The sequence below is a fragment of the Brachionichthys hirsutus genome, unplaced genomic scaffold (genome assembly GCF_040956055.1).
Source record: "Brachionichthys hirsutus isolate HB-005 unplaced genomic scaffold, CSIRO-AGI_Bhir_v1 contig_196, whole genome shotgun sequence".
Taxonomy (NCBI): Eukaryota; Metazoa; Chordata; class Actinopteri; order Lophiiformes; family Brachionichthyidae; genus Brachionichthys; species Brachionichthys hirsutus.
In genome coordinates, this window is record NW_027180355.1 from 254421 (window position 1) to 279319 (window position 24899).

A 24899-nucleotide genomic window follows, 5' to 3' on the forward strand; every position below is an offset into this window, starting at 1 on the left:
CACAAACAGTTTGGGTTTCTTCAGTGAACTTTGCCAGCTGTTAGGAGCGTGGTAAGGAAATGGTTAACACTATTTTCCTTGCAGGACGTTTTTGGGTTTGGGAATATGTGGAATTTGTATGTTCTCCTCAGTTTCTTCCCTGATGCTGTGAGAGTTGTGAACAGTGCACAACCCCGAGGTCATAATCACTGCTTCCTTGTCGGACTAATCTTGTTATATTGGATGCTGCTACTGGGGATCGGTGCAATCACTAATGTGTATATATTCCAGAGAGTTTTGCGTTGAATGAACGTGTGTCTGTTTTGGTGACTGTTTGTGGTGCGCCTCGAGCTGGGACCCGAGTGCTGTTTTTTGTTCTTTCATGAGAGTGTTTGAATGACAATAAACACAAACATTTCATATCTGTGTGGGTTTCCTGTAAATTAACCAGAGCAGTGAATAGCTGATTGTGCTTTTGTGTGGCCCTGCCATGAACTGGTGACTTATATAGTTCATCCTGCCCATATTCAGCTGGGATAGGCTCCAGCCCCCTGTGCCCCTACTGAAGCAGTTACCAAGACAAATGACTGAAGTTAAGCTATATTAAGACTTATCTTTCTCAATAATTAAGGGCAGAGCCGCTGTTATTGCTTCTCTTCCAGTTGTGCTAGACCTAAGCTAATGGAATTCACTGACCCTGACATGTCTGCCATTTGTGGTGATGGGAAGTTTTCAAGCCAATTTGTCTGAAACCCGTGGGTTTCTGTGTGGTTAATTAAATCAAAGTCATCATTTAGCTCCACCTCCTTTGCTCATTTTTGAATGAGATGTGAGTTAGGAGGAGCTAGGCACCATCAGCTTCAGGACAACTGCCTGATGGGTGGTGGTGCGGAGACTACATCCACATTTTATACAGTCTATGCCTCACTCACTGCAGCTAAATGCAGCGTATGCTAAAATATCTATGGACCAGCAAAAGCAGTGGAACAAGTGCTAATGTCATGCCTCAGGTTGTGAGTTGCACCTGGAACAGTCTACCCAGAGGTTGTGCAGTTTGAATGTGTGACAGTTTCTCCATTAATGAGGTGAACTGGACTGTACACAGCAGCGAGGAGGAAAGTCAGGCGACAGTAGTTCCATACTGTGTGCTGAAACAGAGAAGCGCTGCGTGGGAAAAGAAACATACACAAGATTATGACATTGCACAAACTACTGTGAAATAGGACAGCAGCAAAATGCATTTTAGCTACTTATAAGTTTCTCCTATGATTAAATATAAATTTGCTTCAACAATTTTAAGTTTTACATCAAGCCAAGCACTTAGAAATCCAAATTCTACAGTTCAGAAACTCATTCTGCTGATTGCAGCTTGAGTTTCTAGTTGTTCAGATGTCCCACGAATCCTTTTGAATATGAAGTCCAATAATATTATAGTGGATTCTCAGAATCATTGGAACTGTTATTATCCATAAAATAACACATCAGTGAAGTGGAACGTAGATTTTCACTCAATCAAAATGATTTTATGAGACCTGCTTTACTCGGCTGAATTCATTGTGATTGAGTAATAAATAATCATTTTGCATCCATAAATGCATCAATAGATAGACTGTATAATCGTTCGTTTGTATTTTAATGTTAGCTTCCTACGCAGTCAGTGTGATTTGTGAGGTAATTTCAATGAGCTCTGGAGAAAGCTGCAATCAGCAGAATCTGAGTTCAAGAAATTAGCCCTTTCCAATCAGGCACATTTAGAAGGAGCACTTCATTAGTGTGATCTGATTGGTTCTTGTGTGTCGTGGAACACAGTTGCTGACATCTTTGGCAGACAATGGCTGAGACAAACTGTTCATCTTACAAAGTCAAATCTCTTCAAAAACAAGAGAGCAATCTGCATTTCATTATGTAACGAGGCACATTTGGAACCAATTGACTCCTCTTATAAAGGGACAAGTCAAGAACGGTTAGAATAGCTCAGAGCAGCGGCGTTTCTTATCACCATTAAATGTGTGGTTTCAGGATTATACAACCCTCTGAACAGCATCCCTTCTCAGAGCACAAAACTGCAGCGGAGACGCTGCTAAAGCCCTGCTAAAGGGAACTGAGGTAGCGCTGCCTTTCACAAGCAAGGATATAAAATCACAGCAAAGGTAGACATACAAAAACTCCTCGAGGGACAGCAGAGAGATCTTAATAGCAGCAGACACTGAGGCTTCACTTAGCAAAGGCACACGCGACATGCTGACTGAAAAGGACAAGAAAAATCACCTCCAGCGGCTCAAACCCGTCGACACGAACCGCAGAAGATTTGGATGCTGTTCTGTGGAGTTATGACCACATATCTATCTGAACACACTGAAACAGAAGAAGATGTCTCACCATCTGTGAAGCTGCTGAAGCTTAGATACCGTCGGACATTCCAAAAGGTGAAGTGGAACTCGAGGTCCATGAGGAATCATCAAAGGATCGCCTCCTCCATTTTACAGGATGACCTGCACCCCCTGTAGGGTCACTGATGAAATGTTCTTTGAGCGCTTTTACCTCTTGTATAAGTTTTATATGTATGTTTACTGGTTAGAATGGAAATATGATGTTTTATCTGATCTCACAGCAAATCAAGTTGGTCATATATTAACCCAATAAATCTCAGGTTTCATCAGCAACATATATGTGCTTTATGTTCTTTATATCACACACACACACACACACTGCTTCTGCATTAATAACGCTGACCTGGTTCTATCCTGTGAATAATGAAGCATAGCGCTGCCTTGGTGTGTTGAAATGTCGGACCCCCCCCCCCCCCACACACACACACACCCTTGCCTGCCCTGCTGGTCTCCTTGCCCTTAATGTTCTTCCTGTGTGTGCTTCAGTCCTTGAGTGTTATTAATAATGTGACACAGCAGGTCTGCACCCTCCATGTTGAGTTATGAGCAGCGCAGAGGAGAGAAATCAGCTTTGCATTGTGGTATTGCAGAGATCGTTCTAAAGCTTGTGGTTGCAGTCTGGTGTACATTCATCAGGATGGACCTGAGAGGGAAGATAAGGATGGAGGGAAGAGATGAGATCAAGTTTATGGTTGAGAGGATAGGTAGAGAGGGAATAAGAGAAGATTACGTGCTGTCGTTCCTATTAATATCCGCTCGCCTCCCTTCAGTGATTTTGTGCAACACTGCAGAGGAACATGAACAAAGAAGAAAGCTCAGTGTCAAAAATCATTTTTTGCATTTCTATGACTCCATTGTGCAACTTCTTCCTGTGGAGTTGAATTGTTGCCCATTTAGAAACCCACTAGTTGCCCACAACTCAATTCTAAATAAATAGAATAGAATAAAAGCAACTTCACTCGCTGTGATTACGACAATGAGCCTAACAGGAACAACAAGCTAATATGTAGTCACACTGTGCCCACCGTCTAATATCCCACCACCCCTATAATCTGCAAAAACATATGCATGACAGGGAGGGAAGCGTGCCACAGCTAATCTAAAAATCCCACAGATTGATGTTAGTACTTCTATAAACAGCTGACAAGCTGGCCTGGTTTCCCTTACTGTGAATTTCAGCCCTGTCCTGATGTTCTAGTTCCTTCACAAACATTGTTCATCTCAACCGAACATGCCGTTTGATTGATCGCAGCATTCAGGCTCAGTTGTTTATCACCACAGCCTGACAGTCTGCCACAGTGATGGACGCTGTGACTTATTATTTTAAACCAAACACAGTCCCCTGCAGACATGTGGATTCCTTTAATTTTCTTTTCGAGATTTTTGTAAAAAACAACAAAAACAGAAGTCTGCCAAATATTGGAATGGATTCTCAGCACAGACACATGATGAGACAGACAAGCTTCAATTATAAAGATGTGTTTCTGTAACAGGCTCTTTGCTCTACTGTACTTTATTCATGCACAAGCTATGAGACAAACTCGTCTCGTTCGGATCACGTCAGCAGCACAACTTTAGGTGGTTGTCACGTTGAGCTGTTGAAGAGAAGTGATGTTCGGCGTGACAAATCCAGCGTGACAGATGTATGAATCCATATGAAAGGATCAGGAGTTTTCCTTGTACATTAATACGAATGGGCTTCCAATTTTAAAACACAACTATACCATTTTTACCTCGTTTTTTTTATCCTCCTATTTTCAGATTCGTACCTGTTTTACTGTTTGAGGTCATGTCCTGACTCGTATGCATCCACTGCTCCCTTTAAACAGCTTTTAGGCTCAGTGCTATTAATATTCTGATCAATAATTCATTTGTGCCTTTGAAATGTCTCTAAGTCAGTGTTCTCCCATCACGCCTGCATTTGTTCATCAGTTTGTCTTTGATCAGAAAGCATTCATCGCACTGGTTTTTGCTCTCACTCCTGACATTTTTTACAATATCCCGTTGATGTAAAGATCTCTGGGTTATTTAGAAGTTGGAATTTTAGTTTTATTTATTTCATTACTTGGATTACATGATTATTATTTCAGCTAAATAATACACATTGCGACCTAAACCTCATTATTTTTTACTGGCCATCGTATACATTTATGGACAGATAGGAGGATGGACAAGGAAGGAAAGACAGAGGAGACCATTGGAAGAGAGTGCATATGAGAGGAGAGAAGACAGTGGAGAGTAAATCCTCTTTCCCTGCTGACTTTAATCTCTCTGAGCCGAGCAGCTCAGGCCTTAAAGCAGCCGTCAGTCAAGGGTAGCGAGAGCCACCAGGGCCTCAGGTGGGGGGATGGGGGCGGCCGGACCTCGTGTCATGTCCTCTCGACTGTAACACGTGTGTGTGTGTGCGTGTGTGTGTCCATCTCTGCATGAAACGTGTTAAGCATGTTAAAAAGGAAGAGACTGACATTAATAGATGGACAAAAATGGAGAGAGAGAAAAGACTGGAATGGAGAATAGAGCGAGGTGGTGAGAACATTCCAAGACACGTTGAATGACTGAGTGTTTCTGAGTGTTTCTGTAAAATATAATATCAAACACGGAATCTGTGAGAAATAAATGGCTGTATGGTGGGTAAATCAATGGTTTCCCCAGCCCAAGTGTGTACTATAATAGTGACAGAGATGGAGAGATGGTGCAACATCACATGTTCAAAGCGTCTCATTATGGAAGTAAAACAAACAGAAATATGCTAAAAGACAAGTATATACTGTATAATGATCATAGGATGGTGGAGAGGAGATTTATGGAGTAGCGTAAAGGGTGTGTCCAAATCATACATCCAAATCAGCTGAGATGAGCATTGAGCAGCTGATTGACACACAGCAGTACTTTCAACAATTAGACAAGGAATGATGGCAGTGAGCCGGATCACTCTTGGATTTATACCCTTATCAAACTTGACACATTTTTTAAATACATTTCTCAACAAATCAATCTACTGTCCTCACAGGATCTGTACAAATGGACATGAGTGTAAGTTTTCTTATCTTAGTTGCTTCGATCAACTAAAGAAATACCATGTTTGACAGACAAAATCTTAAGAGCAGCTTTTTCCTGTCCCACAATGAGATGATGGATTTTTTTTTTAGTTCATCTGCATTCATCAAATAAATCCTCGTCTCCGTCTGTTGCCGCTCTATGAACTGTTACACAGTTTCCTGTTGAACTTTTTTTTTTCTCCCTTCATCTTCCTTCCCAGCACATGTTCAATTATTAATCACCCTGAGGACTCCACCGGGACGGAGGCAGAGACAGTCAGACTGAGGGCGGGGCAGAAAGAGCAGATACTTTATCAACATCCAGCTGTGGCAAACTGAATTTGTGATTATTAACTTGACCTTCTGACATTGGTGAAATGATGGGTGGACTGAGGTCCAAGAAGGAAAGTCAGGTATCGACATACTCCTGTTGTTTTTGCTGTTTGGCCAGAGAGTTGGAGTTATGCAGTGTCACAGGAATGTTAAATGAACAGTAATGGCTTTAAACACTAACATAACGTAAAATACCATTATATCAACTTTAGATAAGCTGGAAAAATGCTTCACTTGTATGCATAGACACCCGGTGTTGCAGATAAATATCGATTCAGCAGCTCCTCCTGCAGCCACAGCCCAAATGTCAGTGGCCCCTTGCTCCCATTGCAGTAGATTAGATTACATGAAGCTTTAATGATACCAGAGCCGAAAGCTTCTGGGTACTTAAATTTACAAGTCACGCTGGAATAAAGACTCAGCAATATGATTTGTCCATTAGAAACAAAAACGCACCAGAAGCACAATTGATGTCTGATATGATCAGACCGCATTATTTGCCAAAGCTAAGGCTTAATTCTCCCCAGCCCTCATCTAGAGCAACCTACATTTTTCATGGAGCATATTTCCAGCTTCTCTGTGTGCAACGATGAAACACTGTCTGGCAGCACGTCGGACGACCAAAAATAGACCCCTATCTTTGTCCTGATACTTCTTCTTTCAACGCTAGAAAGATGGAGCTCCTCCCGTCACCGTTTACTGTCGATGCCTGAGGAGGAAATTCACCGTCAGCTGGGTGGAGGGTTTTAATTGAGGGTGGGTGCGTAGCAGTAATGTTTCTGTGGGTTTGTGGGTGTACATGGACACGTCTGGTTGCATGTGAGGAATGAAAGCAGAACCTGTTGACAGTGTTTTAAAGGATTAATCATGCATTGTTTGTGCTGACTGGCTACAGCAAGCTCTGCCTCTGGCCCTGATTTTTGAGCATCGTTTCATCCGGCTTCATTGCGGTGATGCGCTGGTTCTACGTTGCAAATGGAACATTTTCAGAAACTCTTGAAGGAACTTGCGTTGAGCTCTAATTACCTGAAAAGTGTTGACCTCTGGTTCAAGTCTGGTGTGAAAAGCACTTCACAGCATTGTCGGATTCTTTGACTGCTATTTGGAGCAACTGAATGCGTCACCTCAGAGAACCGCTTCTCCAACCTTGAGCTGAGTCTGACAAGAAGGGACAGAAAAGGCCACACATTAAAACATTAATCATGCCCATTCCTTTATTTGACATGCATCTGAAACACGATGCATTATGATGCAGGAATTCCTTTAAGAGCATTGCTGCGCTGTTTTCAGTTTGAACACCAGCTTATTCTCCTAAGGGCGCACGCTGCACAATGTAGCATCCATCACAGAGCTGAAATGCTCATTCTAGTGAATGCACTAACCTCTCTCTCCCTTTCTATCTCTTATCTTTTCCAGTATTTCTGAAGTCAAAGTTCAACAGTTATCATGGCGGACGAATCAGACATGCGCAATGAACTGGCTGACCTGCAGACACGTGCAGACCAGATAGCTGATGAGGTAAGGAGGAAGAGACGGAAACACTGGTGTTATCCACTTTGATACTGGAAAGAAAAACAATACATTACGTAATATCTATAATCTGTATATTACCTTCAAATATAACATTGTATACGCTCTTTGAATTGCTCTTAATAAACTCAGGAACTTCGGACGGTTTACTCTCTTTTTGGGAGATTTGAAGAAGTATTTTACCCCTGAAAAGATGAGTTAGGGTTAGGATTAAGACAGTTAACCCTGTAGGCAGGTGAAGCAAACTCAGCTGGCAGCACTGGGTTTGACTACATCATTTAAATACACTGTATTCTTATATATGCAACAAATCTAATCTGCCAATCTAATTATGAATGCATGAAGAAGGTTGTAACACCATTAACACATCTAAAATCACACACAAAAAAACAGGCACATTGATTTTCTATTTAATGCCTTTTTTCTCCTAAATCAATGAATTAATTATACACGTGTAGGTGCAACAGGAATCACAACAGAATGCAGACAAAAACAAAAAGAGAAGAACCCAATTTATTTATTTTTTGTTAATTTAGACTACAGTGGGAAAAAAAGACATTTTCTCAGAAGGTTACGAATGAATGTGCATGGCCTCTGGGCTGACAGGTGCATATGACCCTCCTCTGTATTAACGGTCTCTTCTCTAAGTCTCTTTCATCAAGCCTGGGCCTTTTTGGGGGGAGGAGAGAACTTGGCTCTTTTTAATGAGTTGAGGGGAGCTCAGGAAGTGGAGATAATTCTGTGCAGCAGAATAACAGAGCAGCTCAAACAGCCTTATTAAATATTCACGAGGAGATAATGTGAGGCCATGAGGTGGAAAGTAGCGAGAGATGGATGGATGGATGGATGGAAGGAGCTAATGAGGGGCAAGCAGGAGGAGATAACAAAATGAGGATTAGGACTATAGACGTGTTGGGTTTAATTGAACTTAATTTAAAGATCTAAATTAGCAAACTAAATGAAAATATAATTAACCTTTGGGTCAGAGGAGAAGAGAAGAAGAATAAAGCAGTATATGACAAGCAGTAATTTGACTCTCTGCATTCAAATTAGAACTACATTAAATTGGGTCGTGCGATGGCACAGTGGGTAGCACTGTTTCCTCACAACAACAAGGTTCAATAACACCTCGGCCTTTCTGTTCGGAGTTTGCATGTCCTCTCCGGCTTGTTCCCACCACCAAAAACATACAACTTAGGTGAATTGGACTCTAAATTATCCTTAGGTAGGACTGTGAGAATGAATGTTTTGCCTGTATGTGTGGCCCTGCGATAACCTGGCGACTTGTCCAGGGCAACTGACTTGGCTTTCTGGTTTTCTATGAGCTGATCCACTCTCTCTGTTTCTCCCTGCAGTCTCTGGAGAGCACTCGGCGGATGCTGGCTCTGGTCGAGGGGGTGAGTCCAGTGGTCGAATGGGACACATCAGCAGACCAGTAGTAAACATTTGTCTTGCTGACACTCCAACAGCTATCTGGTTCTAAATGATTAAGATGGAGCCTGGGTTGGCTGAATCAAATATATAGAGGCTTATTTTCTTAGACAACCCCAACACTACTAAAGAGGAGGGGCATGAGCCATTTACCCATTAACTGAATGTCCCAGGTGTAACAATGGTGGGAAAATATGTCTATTGGAAAGGTTTATTATTCTTCATCCAAACCAATGATGATGGGAGTAAGATCAGCCCTTAAGGGAAAACATTTATTTTCATTCGTAGAAATGCTTCAGAAATTATGCCGATTGAAAGAGATGTGAAAATTCTAGAAAAATTTGCAAATAGTCAATATACAAATAAAAAAACAAACAAATAACTAACTGCTAAATAACAAATGTGGCGCAAATACAGAAATAATGTAAGATCAAACCCCCAAAATCAGATCAGGTGGTTATCAAAAGGAGTTCGGGAGTAATACTTGGCGGATCAAATTGTTTTTTTGGTTTTTTTGTCTTTTGTGTGGCCCCATGATGCGCTGGTGTCTTATCCAGGGTGTACCCCGCCTTTTACCCGTAGTCAGCTGGGATAGGCTCCAGCAGACCCGTGACCCGCAAGGCGGATAAGCGGCTATAGACGAGATGATTACGATCGTATCGTCTACAAGAAAATGCATGAATGGATGGATGGAAAGAAAACTAGGCCAAATGTCACCTCTGAACTTTTCTTCCCATCTCCCTCATCACTCCCCCTGCGGGCCTGTGGAGCCTCCATTGTGCTAAATACAGCATTTCTCAGATACTGTATGTTGTTGTTTTTTTGGCTCTGCTCCTCTGTATTTGGCTTTCGTCTTAATATACAGTATGATTCCATGTTTGGATTTTTATGCACCAATCTTCTTATTGTCTATTGAGCCAAAAGGTTATGCTGTCAACTCATCATCTCCTATTTCCCATGAGACACTTCACGGGTAGGGGAGCAGACAAATTAAAACACATCACACATAGGAGGAAGGTACATCATTAAACAATTAAAAAATATAAATTAGGATTGGAGTATACTGTAGACAACTTCCAACGTAATGATTTTAAATAATGTTCCATATTAATATACATTGTTGTTGTTGGTTTGGGAAACACTTTAAAGATGATTTTAACTGAACAAATGTGGTAATTTTTATGAGCTCAGAAATCACAGCACTGTAACCCAGACGATCTCTGAAACTTCATTCTGAGCGTAACAACCGGGTGGAACTTCTTTGCCAAAAAAAAAATTCAAAATCCAGTACTATTAAACCTCAATTAAAATACTAATGTGTATCAATAATGTGCTCTGCAAAGACATGGCAAAGATTTTATATGCTTTGTTTTATTGCGGACTTCACTGCACGTGAGGCTTTCCTTCTTTTTTTATCGACCTTTTTTCCTGTGTTTGTGTTTGCTTCAGTGAATCCAGAGACAACGGTTTTGACTGTCATGGCATCTGGAGGCAACTTCCACCTTCCTACCCTTGTTTCTTAACCGTAGTTGACATTTAAGGTATTTTAGGCAGGAAACCATATCAACATGTCAGGGAAAGTGAGTTATATTTTTTTATTGCTTTAGATTGTGTTGGGCCTCGAGTTCCTGCCTCTGGCTTCACTTACATGTCTTAATGGGGACAAAGCAGTAGTGGACAAAGTAAAGCCTGAATCTTGCCCAAAGGCTGATTTGCTGGACAGGCAAAGCATTTCATTGGCAGTCTGAGTATTTGCCCTTTGGAGCTAAGGCCAAGGGAATGCAGTCTGTTTGTTCCAAATGGCAGTCTCTCATTTAACAATGTTTTGTGCTTTGTTAAAGTGGAATATATTTCCTTGTGATTCTCCCAGGCAGTCTTTAGTTTAATGCAGCAAGCACCTGAAACAGAAAGAGCAAATACAGATAAATACATCCTTTTGTGTTCTTCAACTTACCTTAAACCCATATTGTGCACCATTTAACCAATAGAAAGGAAATGGACACACCCTTAATGCGTTTGTGCCATGGAGTTGAGACAACGCTTATTCTAGTATCTGCATTCTTTGCTTGCTGAGATTTTCCACTCATGTCATCTTTACTGCAGGACACATGAAGTGTATTTTACCCAGCTGATATGGTCCAAGATATTTAGCCGTGAGTTCATATTGCCTTTAAACAAAGTGGTAAAATAATCTGATTATAAACATGCACTTTTATAAATTCTATAGGTTTTGAAAAGCTTTTCCATCTTGAATGCCACACAAGAATTCTACATCAGTGTTATTTAATATCAAAAGAAAATCACCTCTTAATTCCTCCCCAATCCTCTAGAACCTGTCTCTTATATTATCCTTTAAGCATCACACCCACGCTGTTGGTGCACAGCAATGTCGATCCAGGAATAGAAACTTATTCTACTCTTGTACTCATCAGTCTAGCGCCTGAAATGTAAATTGAAAATTCATGCACAACTTTATCATAATGTTGTACATTCATAGATTATCATCTGACATGCATAAAGGAACACAATGCCGTAAAATCTAATTATATGAAATGCAATTTTACAACATAAAGCTAAACATGAAATACACCTTGAAATCTAGAGTTTATATATATATTGAATTAAGTATTGCAATAATAAAAGGGTTGACTGGTTTAACTCATATGCACTTTATGTGACATACATGCCTGATGTAAAAATCCATTCACTATACAGTGTAGTATTTTGGAAACATAATTATGCCTTTTCCCCCCACTGTGATGTCCACAATCAAATAAAGTGTGTAATAGTGGCTGAGTGCAGAAACGCTCACAGTGAGTCATGTAACGTGACCTTGTCTCATGCAAATGTGACCCATAATTGAATCTCTGCACTGCCGTGCAACATGACCTTTATTTTGTAAGCTCGCAGGATATGTAGGAACACATATCTTATCTTCAGCATATCCTACAGTAATATTTTCTTTGTCACAAGGAAACTGAACGGGAACAAATGTATTTAAATAACTCACACATTGTAGTTTTATTTTTGATTTAACTGTGCCATCTCAGCGACGCAACTCAAACATGGTTATCATCTCTAATAATACATCTACATTTTCATTTCATTGTCATTTAATTATTAACTATTTACTTTAAAAAAAAGGTTCCGTCATGTAGCCAAAGTCTGTGGACTGGCAGTATAAAACAAATATATAATTCAGCCGTTCTCGAACGGTGAAGGGATATTATATCTCTTATCATTTTGTCGAGCATGAATTAATTTTGTTGTGCAACACATTTGATAAACCTCTCTGAAAAGGCTTCTTGATTGTAAAGATATTGAACGTCTTATGAAAACTGCTATCTTCCCAGGAGATATAAAATACTGCAGAGAAGGAAATGTGAAGAAAGCAGGAGTGAAAACTCATCCTTCATCAGGCAGGTTTTTCCACAGCTAAGGAGCTAAAAGGAAATGGTCTGTCCATCTTATTTTCTACACAAGTGATGGGAACAGTTAACATGCCAGCATGGGGCCATTAGTTGCTCTCAATACTTAATAACAGGTTTCTACTGTTAATTGTTACTTCCTAAAAAATAAAAAATTGAATTAATATTCCCTTATATTGCCATCCTCTGTCTTTTAAACAGTTTGACATAATGTATATGGAGCTATATTATAATAATATCTCCTCAGGTCGTGAATGGCCAGTAACAGAGCAGCAGCTGTGCATGTGGGAGGGAATTAAAGAATTAAAGGAGTTAGATTCCAGTAGACAGAAGGCTGGACTTGACAGCTTGTTCTGTTCACATAAACCTTGATGCGGTGCTGTTACCTCCTCCAATGGCAGTTCAGAGTCAGAAAAACAAAAACTCCTCTCTAATTCGGTGGAATGTGCTTGAAAGTCACATTCTGAAAAACGATTTCTGCATTATGTGACCATAGAAACAAAGAGCAAAAAAATAAAAAAAATCTTGAATTCTTAATCTCCATCCTTTAATTCCTAGATTGAGAATAATTTTGCACGAGTCTTCTGGAAATCAAGTCCTTTCCTGTGACTCAAAGGTCCCGTCTTTATACGGAAAGATGTGATGTCTTCGTGTCAGACTATACCAGCAGGCAGGGTATATATATCCCGTCTGCATTTTCCCATGATTCTAGTGGGTAAATAAACAGACTGGCAATGTCTCTTTGCTGTTTTCCTCCTTTAACGCTTTCTGATGCCTCACTGATCAACAATTTGACTTCACACTGCTACAGATCCATTGCCGCTAGCACATGACTTTTGCTCTGGGTTTGATTGATGCTATTATCAGTGGCATGTCTAAGTGGCCTGCAGCACTGCACTCTATCCGCTCCAGAATTTCAGTGCACTTTGAAATAAAGTGCCTTTGGTCCTAAACATAAGTTCAAGGAAGCCTCAGACTTGTGGAGTGTACAAGCCTGCTGTTTTTGTTATGTGACGAGTGCTTAATCTTTTAATTGTGTATTTCTTGAAGGATGCTATAATGTGATGAAGCTCAGAAATCACAGCGCAGTAAATTTGCATGAACGTTTTGAGTTTTGAGTCTTTGTTTTTGAGCCCGTGCCAGCTCTGAAATACAAATCAGAATATTACATTACTGGAGCATTGTCAACTAATCTGTGCTAGCAGCTCAGCGAACACAACAAAGATAGCGCAAGCCATTTGCTGGACGAGTTTATCCCACGGATCCATGAAGGATTGCATTTTGAGACGTTTTAAGTTTATGTTGTCATATTCGTCACAGGCATTACATGATTTCCAATTTTTGTTTGACCTTAATAAACAAATGTCTGTTGGATTAAGTCAATATGAGATGTGCTTCTTAAAACAATGGACCATATTTGAACCGGCAGTCCCGAAGTGTCTCCTGACACTATATGAAGAGCATGATGTATTTTTCTGGGTGTTACATTTTATCCTTTATTTATTTATTTTTTACAAATTTACTCATTGTGAGATGTGTTTTGTTCAAACTTTCCCAAAATGAGAGCAGATTATTTCCTCTGCAGTGCTGGATTTCCCTGATTTTGTTCCAGAATTAACAAGCTAATTCCCTGGCTTGCTGCGAGTTTGACGGGAAGATTGATATCACACTTAAATTTGTTAATTACATGATGTATGAAGTTAGAGCCAGCTGGTCTTTGACTTAGGTGTGTGCAAAAGATGGAAGCAGGAAAATAATCCTGACGAAATGTAAAATAAATACACAAACTGGCACCTTGAAAACGGACTAATCAGCATCTATTTTTCATTTTGCATTATGTCTGGAGGAGTTGGATGGTGCACATTGGTACCTATGGATGGAGCCGCGGTAGCTATCGCCCTCGCCTCCAGTCTTTGTGCTGTGCTAAATCACAGATCCCTTGGCTCCAGCTTTTTATCATGCACAGACACTGTCTGTAAACAGCGCGACTATTCTGTTCAGTCTTTCACTAAAAATAATCAAATAAGTGTATTGCCAATCATCCTGTGAAATCACGCTGTCTCAGTTGTGCCAGGTGAGATGAGTGGCTTGAAACTGTAATTTGACCCACCTGCTGTCTGCTGATTATTCTGCTCTGTTCATTTTCACTGATCTGTATTCCTCTTTTTGCTACCTTCTTTCCTTTCCTTTTTCCGATCTGTCTATCAGAGTAAAGATGCTGGCATCAGGACTCTGGTCATGTTGGATGAGCAGGGAGGTAAGTTGATAGGGAGCGACAACTAAACACTATCTCTCTGACATCTGTCTTTACTTTAAATCTGCTCTAGCAATTCTCTCTTGCAGCCACTCTGTGCTGCACAAAGCACAGCCAGTATAACACAGCGACTCTGTCAAATCTGTCAACGGCCCAGAGGAAAATTACCTTTATGGCTTTATAATAATGAAATGAGAACACTTAATCACTGTGTGAGCTCCTGCCAAATGTTACAAATAAACTCCAGTTGCAGTTCAAGCAAATGTAGAGAAAATGATGCTGGATGTGGCAGTTCAGCAATCTAACAACTCAATAGAAATGATTGGATTAGATTAAACGTTACTGGCATTGTGCAGATATCAGGTAGAGAGGCAAAGAAATGGACTTTAAATTCTGATCAGAAGTGCAAAGAGCAGTAATATGCAAATGTTTAGAGCTATATGACAGTGGATAAAATAAGATATACCATTTCATTAATAGTGAGGGGTGTGGATATACTGGGATTACGTTTAGCTGTATATTAAGTACATATTTAAATACTTGTGAGTCATGAGGTCAGACTGTGTGTGTGTGTGTGTGTGTGTGTGTGTGTGTGTGTGTGCGTGCATTAAGGTGACAGATATTTGGTCCCTTGGTGGGTTTGAGGTGTATTTCTAGTGTGTAGCTGACTCCTATTTTTTTTGTTTGTGTACTACCAAAGGCTTGTGCTCAGCTACATGCAAGAAGGAGCATTCCAATTGGCCTGTCAGAGGAACATATAGCCCATTTCCCAACTCTGTCTCTCCATCTCTCTCTCCCTTATCGTATACCACAGCTCACTGCTGCTACAACAGGACAGAAATCAATCCACAGATTTAAATGACCCTTACCTGTCAGCAGATGTCCTCTTAACCTGATGTCCCATCTGTCTTTCATCCTGCCTTCCTTTTCTTCTCTATTTCATAATCCTTCTCTTCTTTCTCACTAGCCTATGTGCTCATGCCATTCCCTTCTCTCTTTCTTTACCTCTAAATATTTATTTTCCTGGATAATATGCTGGTTTCAATAATGACCAGGCTCTTTTAGATGACACTTGAAGTTCACAATCTTTTTACATCAAGATTTGCATTGCTTAATCTGCAAAAATAAAAAGAATTGGCCAAGCCTGTGAAAATGAATCCATTCCGTTGAGCTGTAAACTAGAGTTAAGCTAATCCCTCTGGCCGTTACTCCACACACACACGCACACACACACACACACACACTCGCACACATAACACAGGTTGTGCATAATAGGAGATTTGTCATTTCTTTCATTGATGCATTGCTTGTGGTGGAGGTCTCACTGCAGCTAATGACCCCCCCCCCCCCCCCCCCCGCCCGGCTGTTAGATGCATGTTGAACTAAATTAGAGCTCGGTCAGGGCTGATGGATTGCAGCTACGCCTCAGCAGGCCCACAGCAGTAGCTGCTCAATGGTTTACCTATGAGCACGAAACAGCTGATTAAAGCTCCTGCAGGATGAAAACCGTTAAAGGATCATCATTGATTTTCATTCAAAATGATGTGGTAATTGGGAATTACCTTAAACTCGTAGATCTTTTTCTTCACAGCTTCATTATTGTTGGACAGCTAAAGTCTGTCTCTGTGACTTCCCTCATTTCTCTCAGTCCCAGATTGAACCGAACATGCCAGTGTTTTATTGATTTTCATTTCATGGCACCATGAGTAATGTGATTTTAAGGTGTGGAAAGTAGAATTATAGGGTTCCTCTCGATGTTACGCATTAACTCTTGTCCACTTTTGTAATACAGTAATCCAAAAGGCTGGTATTTTATGTTCACATTGGATTTCTTGGGAATATGACAGGCTTTTGCACGATTCCCTGACAAATGCTTTCGTGGAGAGTGAGTGAGTCAAAGGCACGCACAGTCACGGCTCCATAGTTAATGAATTAAAGTATCGTTCATCGGGTTTCTAGTTTTCTCAGCAGTGTAATGTTCATTGTACAATCACCTTTAAAGTCAAAATGTTCTTTCATTTCTGTCATACTGTATCAAAATAAAACATATTTTAGACAAAGCTAGACCCATCGCTGGGGGGAAAGTTATATGATGAAACCACCAGTGGCTGAATTCCATTTACAGAAGCTGCTTCCATTTCAGGCTCCTGATCTTGCCTTTCTCAGGCTTCCTGGGAGACGAATAGATAAATGTCATCATTACAACAAGCAACACCTGTGTGTATCCTCACACACAGGATGGGAGGCCACCACACTGTAATCCTCAAACAAAGTGGGGGGAGGAAGGACTGGGCTGACCTGAATGTCCAAGTCTGAGGAGATAAACAATGTCATTCCCCATCATCCCAATCAATCAATTACTGCTCTGCACCATTTAGTTAGTGTGGAGTACTGTGTTAGCAAACTCTACTTCCACATAGTAGATTTCTACCTTACAGTAGCAATGAGACTGTCTCTTGAGCCTTTAAAATCTGTTTGAAACGGTTTGTTCCGTGTAGTTCACACTCATTATGTCTGGCTTTACAGATAAGAAATGTGAGGTAGAAACATGGGGAGAAAATAGTTTTCCAGTCAGTGACCAATTATATCATTTCAGTATTTTTACTATGGGGACAATATATATATATATATATAATGAATATATGCTTCACTTCAGGACTATTTACTGCTTTCTTTGCCTTCAGTTGAGACAAAACTATTCAGATTATCTTTACAACAGAGCTTGGCTGTGGAACACTTTGTAGATATCTATAATAATCTGTACATTAATATATATATATAATCTGTGTTCTCTGCTCTATAAGATGACTGATCAAACCTTACGAGTCCTGGAAGACAAAATCCATTTCTGCTGATGGAGAATACTGCAATCATCTCCTATAATTAACAAACAAGGATCTAACCTTGGGTGGGAGCTTTTAATAGATCCGTGGCCATCTGGAAACATTGGCAACTTAGTGTGCAGGAATGATGCTATCCAGCAGATCAGTGAGTTACTGAAATCACCAATGTGCCACTTCTGATTGGGTTAGGACATAAAAAGCTGTTGGAACCATGTAAAATCCTACAAAAGGCACTGCGATGCAAAGCAACAGAGAACGAATAATAAACGTTTGTTCTTTTTTTGCCAACAGAAATAGCCACCCATCCACTACTAAAGCTTGTTGCCTGCTTTCCCTTTGCTAAACATGCGGCTCTTGCACTGTAGTGTAGAGCACGACTCCTCAAAACCAAACCAGTCACAATTATTTCACGACTCTCATGCCTTTGTCCTCACCAGAGCAACTTGATCGTGTGGAGGAGGGCATGAACAAGGTGAACGCCGACCTGAAGGAGGCCGAGAAAGATTTAAAAGATATAGGACAATGCTGTGGTCTGATATGCCCATGTATTAAAAAGTAGGTACCAGCCAGGAGCCCCGGGCTCTTGTCTGTCCAGTGCTGCTGGTGGTGGTGGTGGTGGTGGTGGTGATGTCTGATGTCTCTCTTGTCACAGTCAATGTCTTTTTTTTTTGTCTCTTCTCCTTTGTTTCCCCTCTCTGCTCCCCTCCCTTCCTTCTACCCACAACTTCTTCCTCCTCTTTTCTCTTCTCATGTGCTTTCGTTCTTTTGCTGGGAAAATGACAATGTGTTGGTAATCAGAACAACTGGAGCGCATCGAAGAAGGAATGGACCAAATCAATAAGGACATGAAGGATGCAGAAAAGAATTTGAACAATCTAGGACAGTTCTGTGGTCTATGTACATGTCCCTGTAACAAGTAGGTGCTGCCTGGGTCGCCGGACTGCATGTCTTTCAGTGCTTCAACCGCCTCTCTATGTTCCTGCCTGCTTCTGGTGTACACAGCATGACAACCATTGTGTGAACAGTCAGGCCTGTAATCACAACAATGCACACTCAGAACAGGCGGCAGCACTGCACGCATGTACGTGGGCATGTGTGCTACATTAAGACTTAGAGGAAGTGAAAGATTATCTGCAGTCTCAACACACACACATCTGCACAACAAGTCAAATGGGAATTTACAGTTGAAGCAAAATTATTCCAACCTCACTGTCGTTTTTTGTTTCTGTCAAATCACCAAATCACAGAACAGTTTACTCATTAAAAGAGATATGAATGTCTTTATGCATTCATTTAAAAAAAACCAAATGCTACGTTTAGTGAGTACTGAATATCAGCCCTCTTGGAGCACACATTTATCAACCAGATTTTGAGGAAACCTACTGCCAGCCTTCATAATCTTACTAGTACTTACTTACTTAGTAGTTCTCAAGTTTTTCCTGTTAAGGCCAAAACGTAAATACAGGCTCCAAGCTCTAACTCCAAGATATAAACTAGTGCTGACACCAAAATCCCAAGAAAGGTCTCCTCCAATATGCACCAAGAAAAACCATGATGACCATGGAGCAATGAAGAAAAACTGGAGCCTGTGGAACAGTAATATGTCTGTAGGGTGGGATGGATTTCACCACATTTTGGGAAATCCTTGAACAGAACTTCTCATCATCTCTGAGGATGCTATAGCTTCAGTATCATTGAACTCTCCAATAGGACAATTATTCCAAGCAAACCTTAAGGTCTTCCCATTGGATTCAGAAGAAATCCTGGAACATTATATACCGTAGTGGTTGCAACAGTTGCCTGACTACAATTTCTTTTTTTTTTTAATCCCTGTGGGATTTGGATAAAATAGTTGTATCACATAAAGCCAGGAATACAGAACTAGGGCTAAGATTCCTCAAGGAATGCTGCCAGAATCTGGTGTCTGCTTGTGCATCATGACAGCAGTGGGCCAAAGCAGCTTAAAGGTCTCTGCATAGTACCACAGACAGTTATTAAGAGGGAGTGAACTATGAGAGATTACATTTTGTGTAATGTTTCAGTAGAAAACACTTGTAATATGTGTTTTACTGAGTTCTTGTGTGGTATGGCTCTTCCAAATAGCTACTAAATAGAACATTTTGCGACTGAACATATTGCACACTAAGGGTTAAATGGTTTTGCTTCCAGCTGTATTTTCTCCCTCCATCGCTGTTGTCCTGAAAAGCCCTTCATTCCATTTCATTGGATGAGTCTGTTCCAGCAGGGAGCAGCACCAGCTGGGATCCTGCACCATGACACCATCAGCGCCACCTGAGCCCTGACTCTAACACCCTGTGATGCTTCATGCTGTGTGTGAATCCACTAGTTGTCTTTTACAACAAAAGATGGACTTGAATTTTGTCACTATTTGGAAAATAGATTTTGTTACATATGATTACACGAGAGTGTTTTAATAATACAGACATTCCAGTGCAATATAGTAGTAATGACAATTAAGTATAGGTGATTCAAATCAGTTGAAAATACACACATTATTAACTCTCATTCAATCAAAGCTAAAAATAAAAATAGTAAAGCTAGAACTACAGTTTTAAAGTTGTAATTGACTCTATAACTTTTAAGCCAGCGAGACATAAATTGTTACTTTATGACGTGCTGGGTGGAACTTGTTCTCTTCTCTGGCCCTCAACAGCCAAACTGCACATTATAAATTCTAGGAGCACCGCATGTACCGTACAGTTGGCTATCAGAGCTATAGAAAACACAAGTGGCTGACAAAAGAAATGGCTATTGATATATTTATCTAGATTTTACAGAGGGATGTTTGCCAGACACCCTTCTTGCATCAAATTACATGATGCCTTCTTTTCAAAATGCAGAAAAAGTAATTTACTCCCTCACATGTACTAGGTTTAAATACACTGGTAGACATTTTGAAGACAGATTACTATTTTGTCTGAAGCAGGCCTGGACAGGATCCTGATACATACAACTAATCTGCTTTATTTGCATTGCAGTCGCCATGTTGGAGTTTCCTTTTTAAATAGCCACTACCAAATTCTGAATTAATTTTTTGGTTTTCTGTAAAAGTACAGAAGGGGTTTGCTGGCTCTATTTTTATCCATCTTCCTTATATATATATATATATATATTTAGGGTTTGGATCTTGTCTGTTCTATAGCTCTTTGGTTCTCCCTTACATTAACACTTGTTAGAGAATTATGTGGTTATGTCATGTGTTTCACCAGATCTAGGTACTTTGGATGGCAGTCTTGGGTCAAATAACAAGAAACTGTCTGCAGCACCTAATGGGTGTGGTTTACCACTTCTAGATCAGACTGGTGAACATAGCTCCTGTTTTTTCCTATTGAAAAGGGAATAAGTACTTAACTTAAACCTTGTTCATTTTGCTGTCCTCCATGGAGACTTCCAGTCATTGGCTGCTCCAAGCAGGAGGATTCAAACACTACGTGTTAAACTCGCTCGAGTATAATCCTAAAAACTGATCCATCCAGATGAAATGAAGGGCTGATCACAGCTACTCTATTCCATACTATTGAATGCAAAATGATCACTGTTCAGTTTGTTTATTTTATGGTGGGGGGGGTCTTCAGTTTTCTAACTGTTTTCCTTTCATTTAATACAGCTGGAAGCAAAATTACTCAACCTCCCTGGTATATTTTAACAGGCTTAGACAAAATGTTCTATTTAACAGCTATTTGTGATACGCAAATTAACCCAAGTTATTGCAAAACAGCTTTATATGTAGTATATTTTTATTTTACCAATAATCAAATATATTAATGGAGGTTGAATAATTTTCCCTCAACTACAGCATGTTTCTAATCCTGGTCCTTTATTATGTGTTTTCCTTTCCTGTGTCTAACATTGTGTGCAACAGACTGTGTCTACCTTGCATGTCCTCTCACTCTGCATGTTGTATGGCCTTGCGTGTTTGTGTCTTCTCTGTCTTGAGTCTGGTTATTTTCTGTGATTGTGCTCTTCTTTGTGAAGCTTGTGGCAGACAATTTCCTGAGCCATTAATGGACCTTAAGTACTTTCTGCCACAAGCTACATTCTGTAAGAGCTCTGATACAATTGATCTGTATGCTAGATCAATTACTGACTAACAGAAGAAAATGCATGCTTTATTATATGTGGGAGCAATGTTGCTTTTAGTAAGCTAATTGTTTTGACACCATATTATTATTCAATGCATTTGAAACATATGGTGGAGACATTATATGTTTTAATAGTGCCTCACTATAAATCACCAGCTTTATAATTATTATAATTATACATTTACACATCAACACACACATACACACACACACACACAACAGAAATACTGAACTAAAAAGTGTGTGTGGTACTGTAGGATTAAGAGCGGGGGCCAGGCCTGGGGAGGGAACCAGGATGGAGTGGTGAACAGCCAGCCAGGCGCTCGAGTGGTGGATGAACGTGAACAGATGGCCATCAGCGGGGGCTTCATCCGCAGGTAAATGTGTGTGTGTGTGAAAATGTCGCACTTCTGTATGTCTGTATCAACGATCATGTATAGTTGTACTTATGTGTATTTGAGGGTGTGGTTATGTACACATCTATAATTCCATATACCACTGGTCTATAACTTTTATATGGGCCAGTTTTGGCAGCTGTGTTATGCTTAAAATAAGAATAATACATACTTAGATGTTGTTATTGATGTCCAACCATCTCTTTTTTGCTTGCGACCCCTTACAATAAAACACTGTCTACTGGTGACACACCATCATTGATGTCAGAAGTCTGTGGGTAACACTAATGCTATGACATGCTGGGTGATTAAAACTTCATACATTTTAGTGAATTATCAATTATCATATATCTTCTTCCACTTTCTTGAAAAACAACACCCAAACTGCATTTCTCAGGGCAGAAACGTCACAGTCCATGATGTATGATAAAAAAAAGCAGAACATATCTTAGAGAGACCATTTATTTATCCATTTGGCTTTTATTCATCCTTTCAAATTTCCAGTTATATCATTCAAAGATATAATCTACTTAAAGTGGACTGTTCTGTACTGTGCTGTTGCTTTAGATTGAGTAATAGATTACAGAACAGAAGCTACCACATCATCTTAAATCAATGTCCAAACCCTCTCTCCCCATTCTGTGTGTTCCAGGGTAACAGATGATGCCAGGGAGAACGAGATGGATGAGAACCTGGAGCAAGTTGGTGGGATCATTGGCAATTTGCGCCACATGGCCCTGGACATGGGTCAGGAGATCGACACCCAGAACCGCCAGGTTGATAGGATCATGGAGAAGGTACTGTACCAGGGGCAATATTGGTGGAGTCGGTGCTCTTTATCTAGGGTAGGGCCTGATCTAGAATTTTTATCCCCACCACTCTGAAATGATACAACTAGTTGCTTTTATTTGTTGCCAGGCACAGCCTCATTGGTTTTTGTAATATGATGCACCAAAACCTTAAAAACATAAAAACACAATGCAGTTACTGAACTATCCATGCAACTACACTGTACATTGTAATATAGTCTATCAATTATTTTAAATCAAGAGACTTGTATGACAAGAGATTTTTTTATTGCTGCTTTTTTGTAGTTATGCCCTAAAATAAAGTGGTAACTATTCTTTAGAGTATTTAGCTGATATTTAGCATGTAGTCTGACCGTAGGTTCAGCTCTTCTCTCTTTGAGTATATTTAAACTGAGTTTGATACAGTAATGCAGGAAAAATATGGATGATCAAACTGAGCATATTCATCATTGATGCGTCGTTTTAATTAACAATTAAATTTTTACTTTCACAACTGATGGACAACTCTGCAGGGACCTACACCAACTGTTCAGCCGAAATTCTCACCCTGCAATTTCATGAGATAATATACCAGCATGAAATCAGCCATAAGTTTTATTTAAAGTAACATATCTTCGTCCTTTATTGTTGGGTTTGATCACATTTTCTGCCCAACTGCTGGCGGAGTCCTGTAAGTTGTGCTGTTTTCTTTCTTTGCAGGCGGATTCCAACAAGACCAGGATTGACGAGGCCAACCAGCGTGCTACAAAGATGTTGGGCAGTGGCTAGACTGCAGTGAAAAGTGCTTTTATCCTCGTCTAACCCCAAACACCTGAGAAATAAAAACACCGACCAAACCCAGCCCTCGACATAAACACGCAGCGCCCACTTCCTGTGTTTGACTGCCGGTGATTCAACATCATGCTTTTATTGTGAAACGTAGAGGTTTGCACACATGCACATATCATACATCCTTCTGCCCCCTCCCGTTTCCCTCTGTCCCTTCCCTCCCCTTGTTGTCAGTATTGCTGTATTGCCGCTCTTTTCATTTATTAAGACTAGATTTTGAGTCAAACTCTCTCCACACTGTACATAGTGCTTCTTAAATGGCTTCACTGGTCTAGCTCAGTCGTCCTGTTTTCTTCACTACTATTTTTTTAAACTGTATGTACACATTTGACCAACACGTCCTCCCCCATGTGAGTATTCTGGTGTTGTCCATTTAAGGCCCAATGTGTATCCATTATTTCAGATGTTGTGATGCTACATGATAAGGCCATAGTGATTTTACCGTGATAATCGTGAACATGCAAACCTCACGGCCTGTAACCAAGGCCACTTTTTAAATATATTGACTATAAAGTAATTTATGTAGACATGGAGCCTTGCTGATCTTAATAACGTAGTGAATCATGGATACTCAGTTATGTCTCTGTTGGTATAGCAACAAAATTGTGGCTATTTGATCCTGAATATCAGTGTATTTTACCAATTCTATTGATGAAGCAGTATTAACACAATTTGATACTATTGATTGTAGAAATATACCTGTTCAAAAGTAACGATTGCGTATTTAATAGATTTAATGTAATTTGTCAAAACTTGGCTGATGACTTGTTTATCAGAAATACACTGGGCAGTTATCATTGTGATAAAGAAAGGAGGTCAGAGTTCAGCATCCGATTAAAGTGTTAAATCAGGGGGGGGGGGGGTCAACACACAACCTTCACATGCCAGACCAGATTGCTTTAACCCATTATACTACCCTTTCAATTTGAAGCAGTGCATAGAGTGAGTTATGCATGCATCTGCTGCTACAGTGAATAATTAATTTATCCAGGCAAAAATAACCTAGCATAGCGATGTCATGCTACATATTTAGGCCACACAGAGGAGAGGCCCACATGCATATTCAATAGTGCCACTCTTTTTGTTTAATGTCTATTTACCTTTCCAGACTGTGATCATCACTGTAAATTAATACCTTGGAAAATATGAATAAAACCATCATAAAAAAAACTCACCTTACGGCTTTCAATACTGGTTTCAGTCTCAATCCTATGTAACTGTGTAAGCCATCAGGTTGAGTGGAACCAAGATGAGAATGGAAAATGAGAACATTAGAAACACATCATCAGCTTGAGTGAGTGAGATTGAGTGCCTTCGGCTGCAGAAGACCGATAGTGCTTCTGTATATCCACTGGATATAGTATTATCAGCAGATAGATGAATTTGCTCACCTCAAGAAGTCATATATATGGCTACCAAAAACCAGTCTGAAAGACCGGACACAGTCTACCGTTATAGCTGCACCAGATCCCTAGAGGCCAGGACCCAGGTGCGCAAGCATAAAGTGAAGTTATAACTGGCTTGGGTGACGTATAGGA

At 40.2% G+C, this 24899-nt stretch overlaps 1 protein-coding gene across 1 annotated transcript; it reads left to right on the top strand.

Annotated features, from left to right (window-relative positions):
* The first annotated feature begins 7186 nt into the window (after window positions 1-7186).
* On the top strand, window positions 7187-23301 carry LOC137913971 (synaptosomal-associated protein 25-A-like). The gene is made up of 7 exons (XM_068757590.1): window positions 7187-7258; window positions 8626-8667; window positions 14338-14386; window positions 18025-18142; window positions 21587-21706; window positions 22377-22521; window positions 23233-23301. Exons 1-7 carry the CDS (start codon window positions 7187-7189, stop codon window positions 23299-23301), a joined length of 615 nt encoding a protein of 204 aa, XP_068613691.1.
* The last annotated feature ends 1598 nt before the right edge of the window (window positions 23302-24899 follow it).

Excerpts from the sequence above, each read along its gene's own strand:
- LOC137913971 (XM_068757590.1), top strand. The coding sequence starts at position 7,187 with ATGGCGGACGAATCAGACATGCGCAATGAACTGGCTGACCTGCAGACA. Across the intron at positions 18,143-21,586 it reads TGTACATGTCCCTGTAACAA|GATTAAGAGCGGGGGCCAGG; the intron begins GTAGGTGCTGCC and ends GTGGTACTGTAG. Across the intron at positions 21,707-22,376 it reads AGCGGGGGCTTCATCCGCAG|GGTAACAGATGATGCCAGGG; the intron begins GTAAATGTGTGT and ends TGTGTGTTCCAG.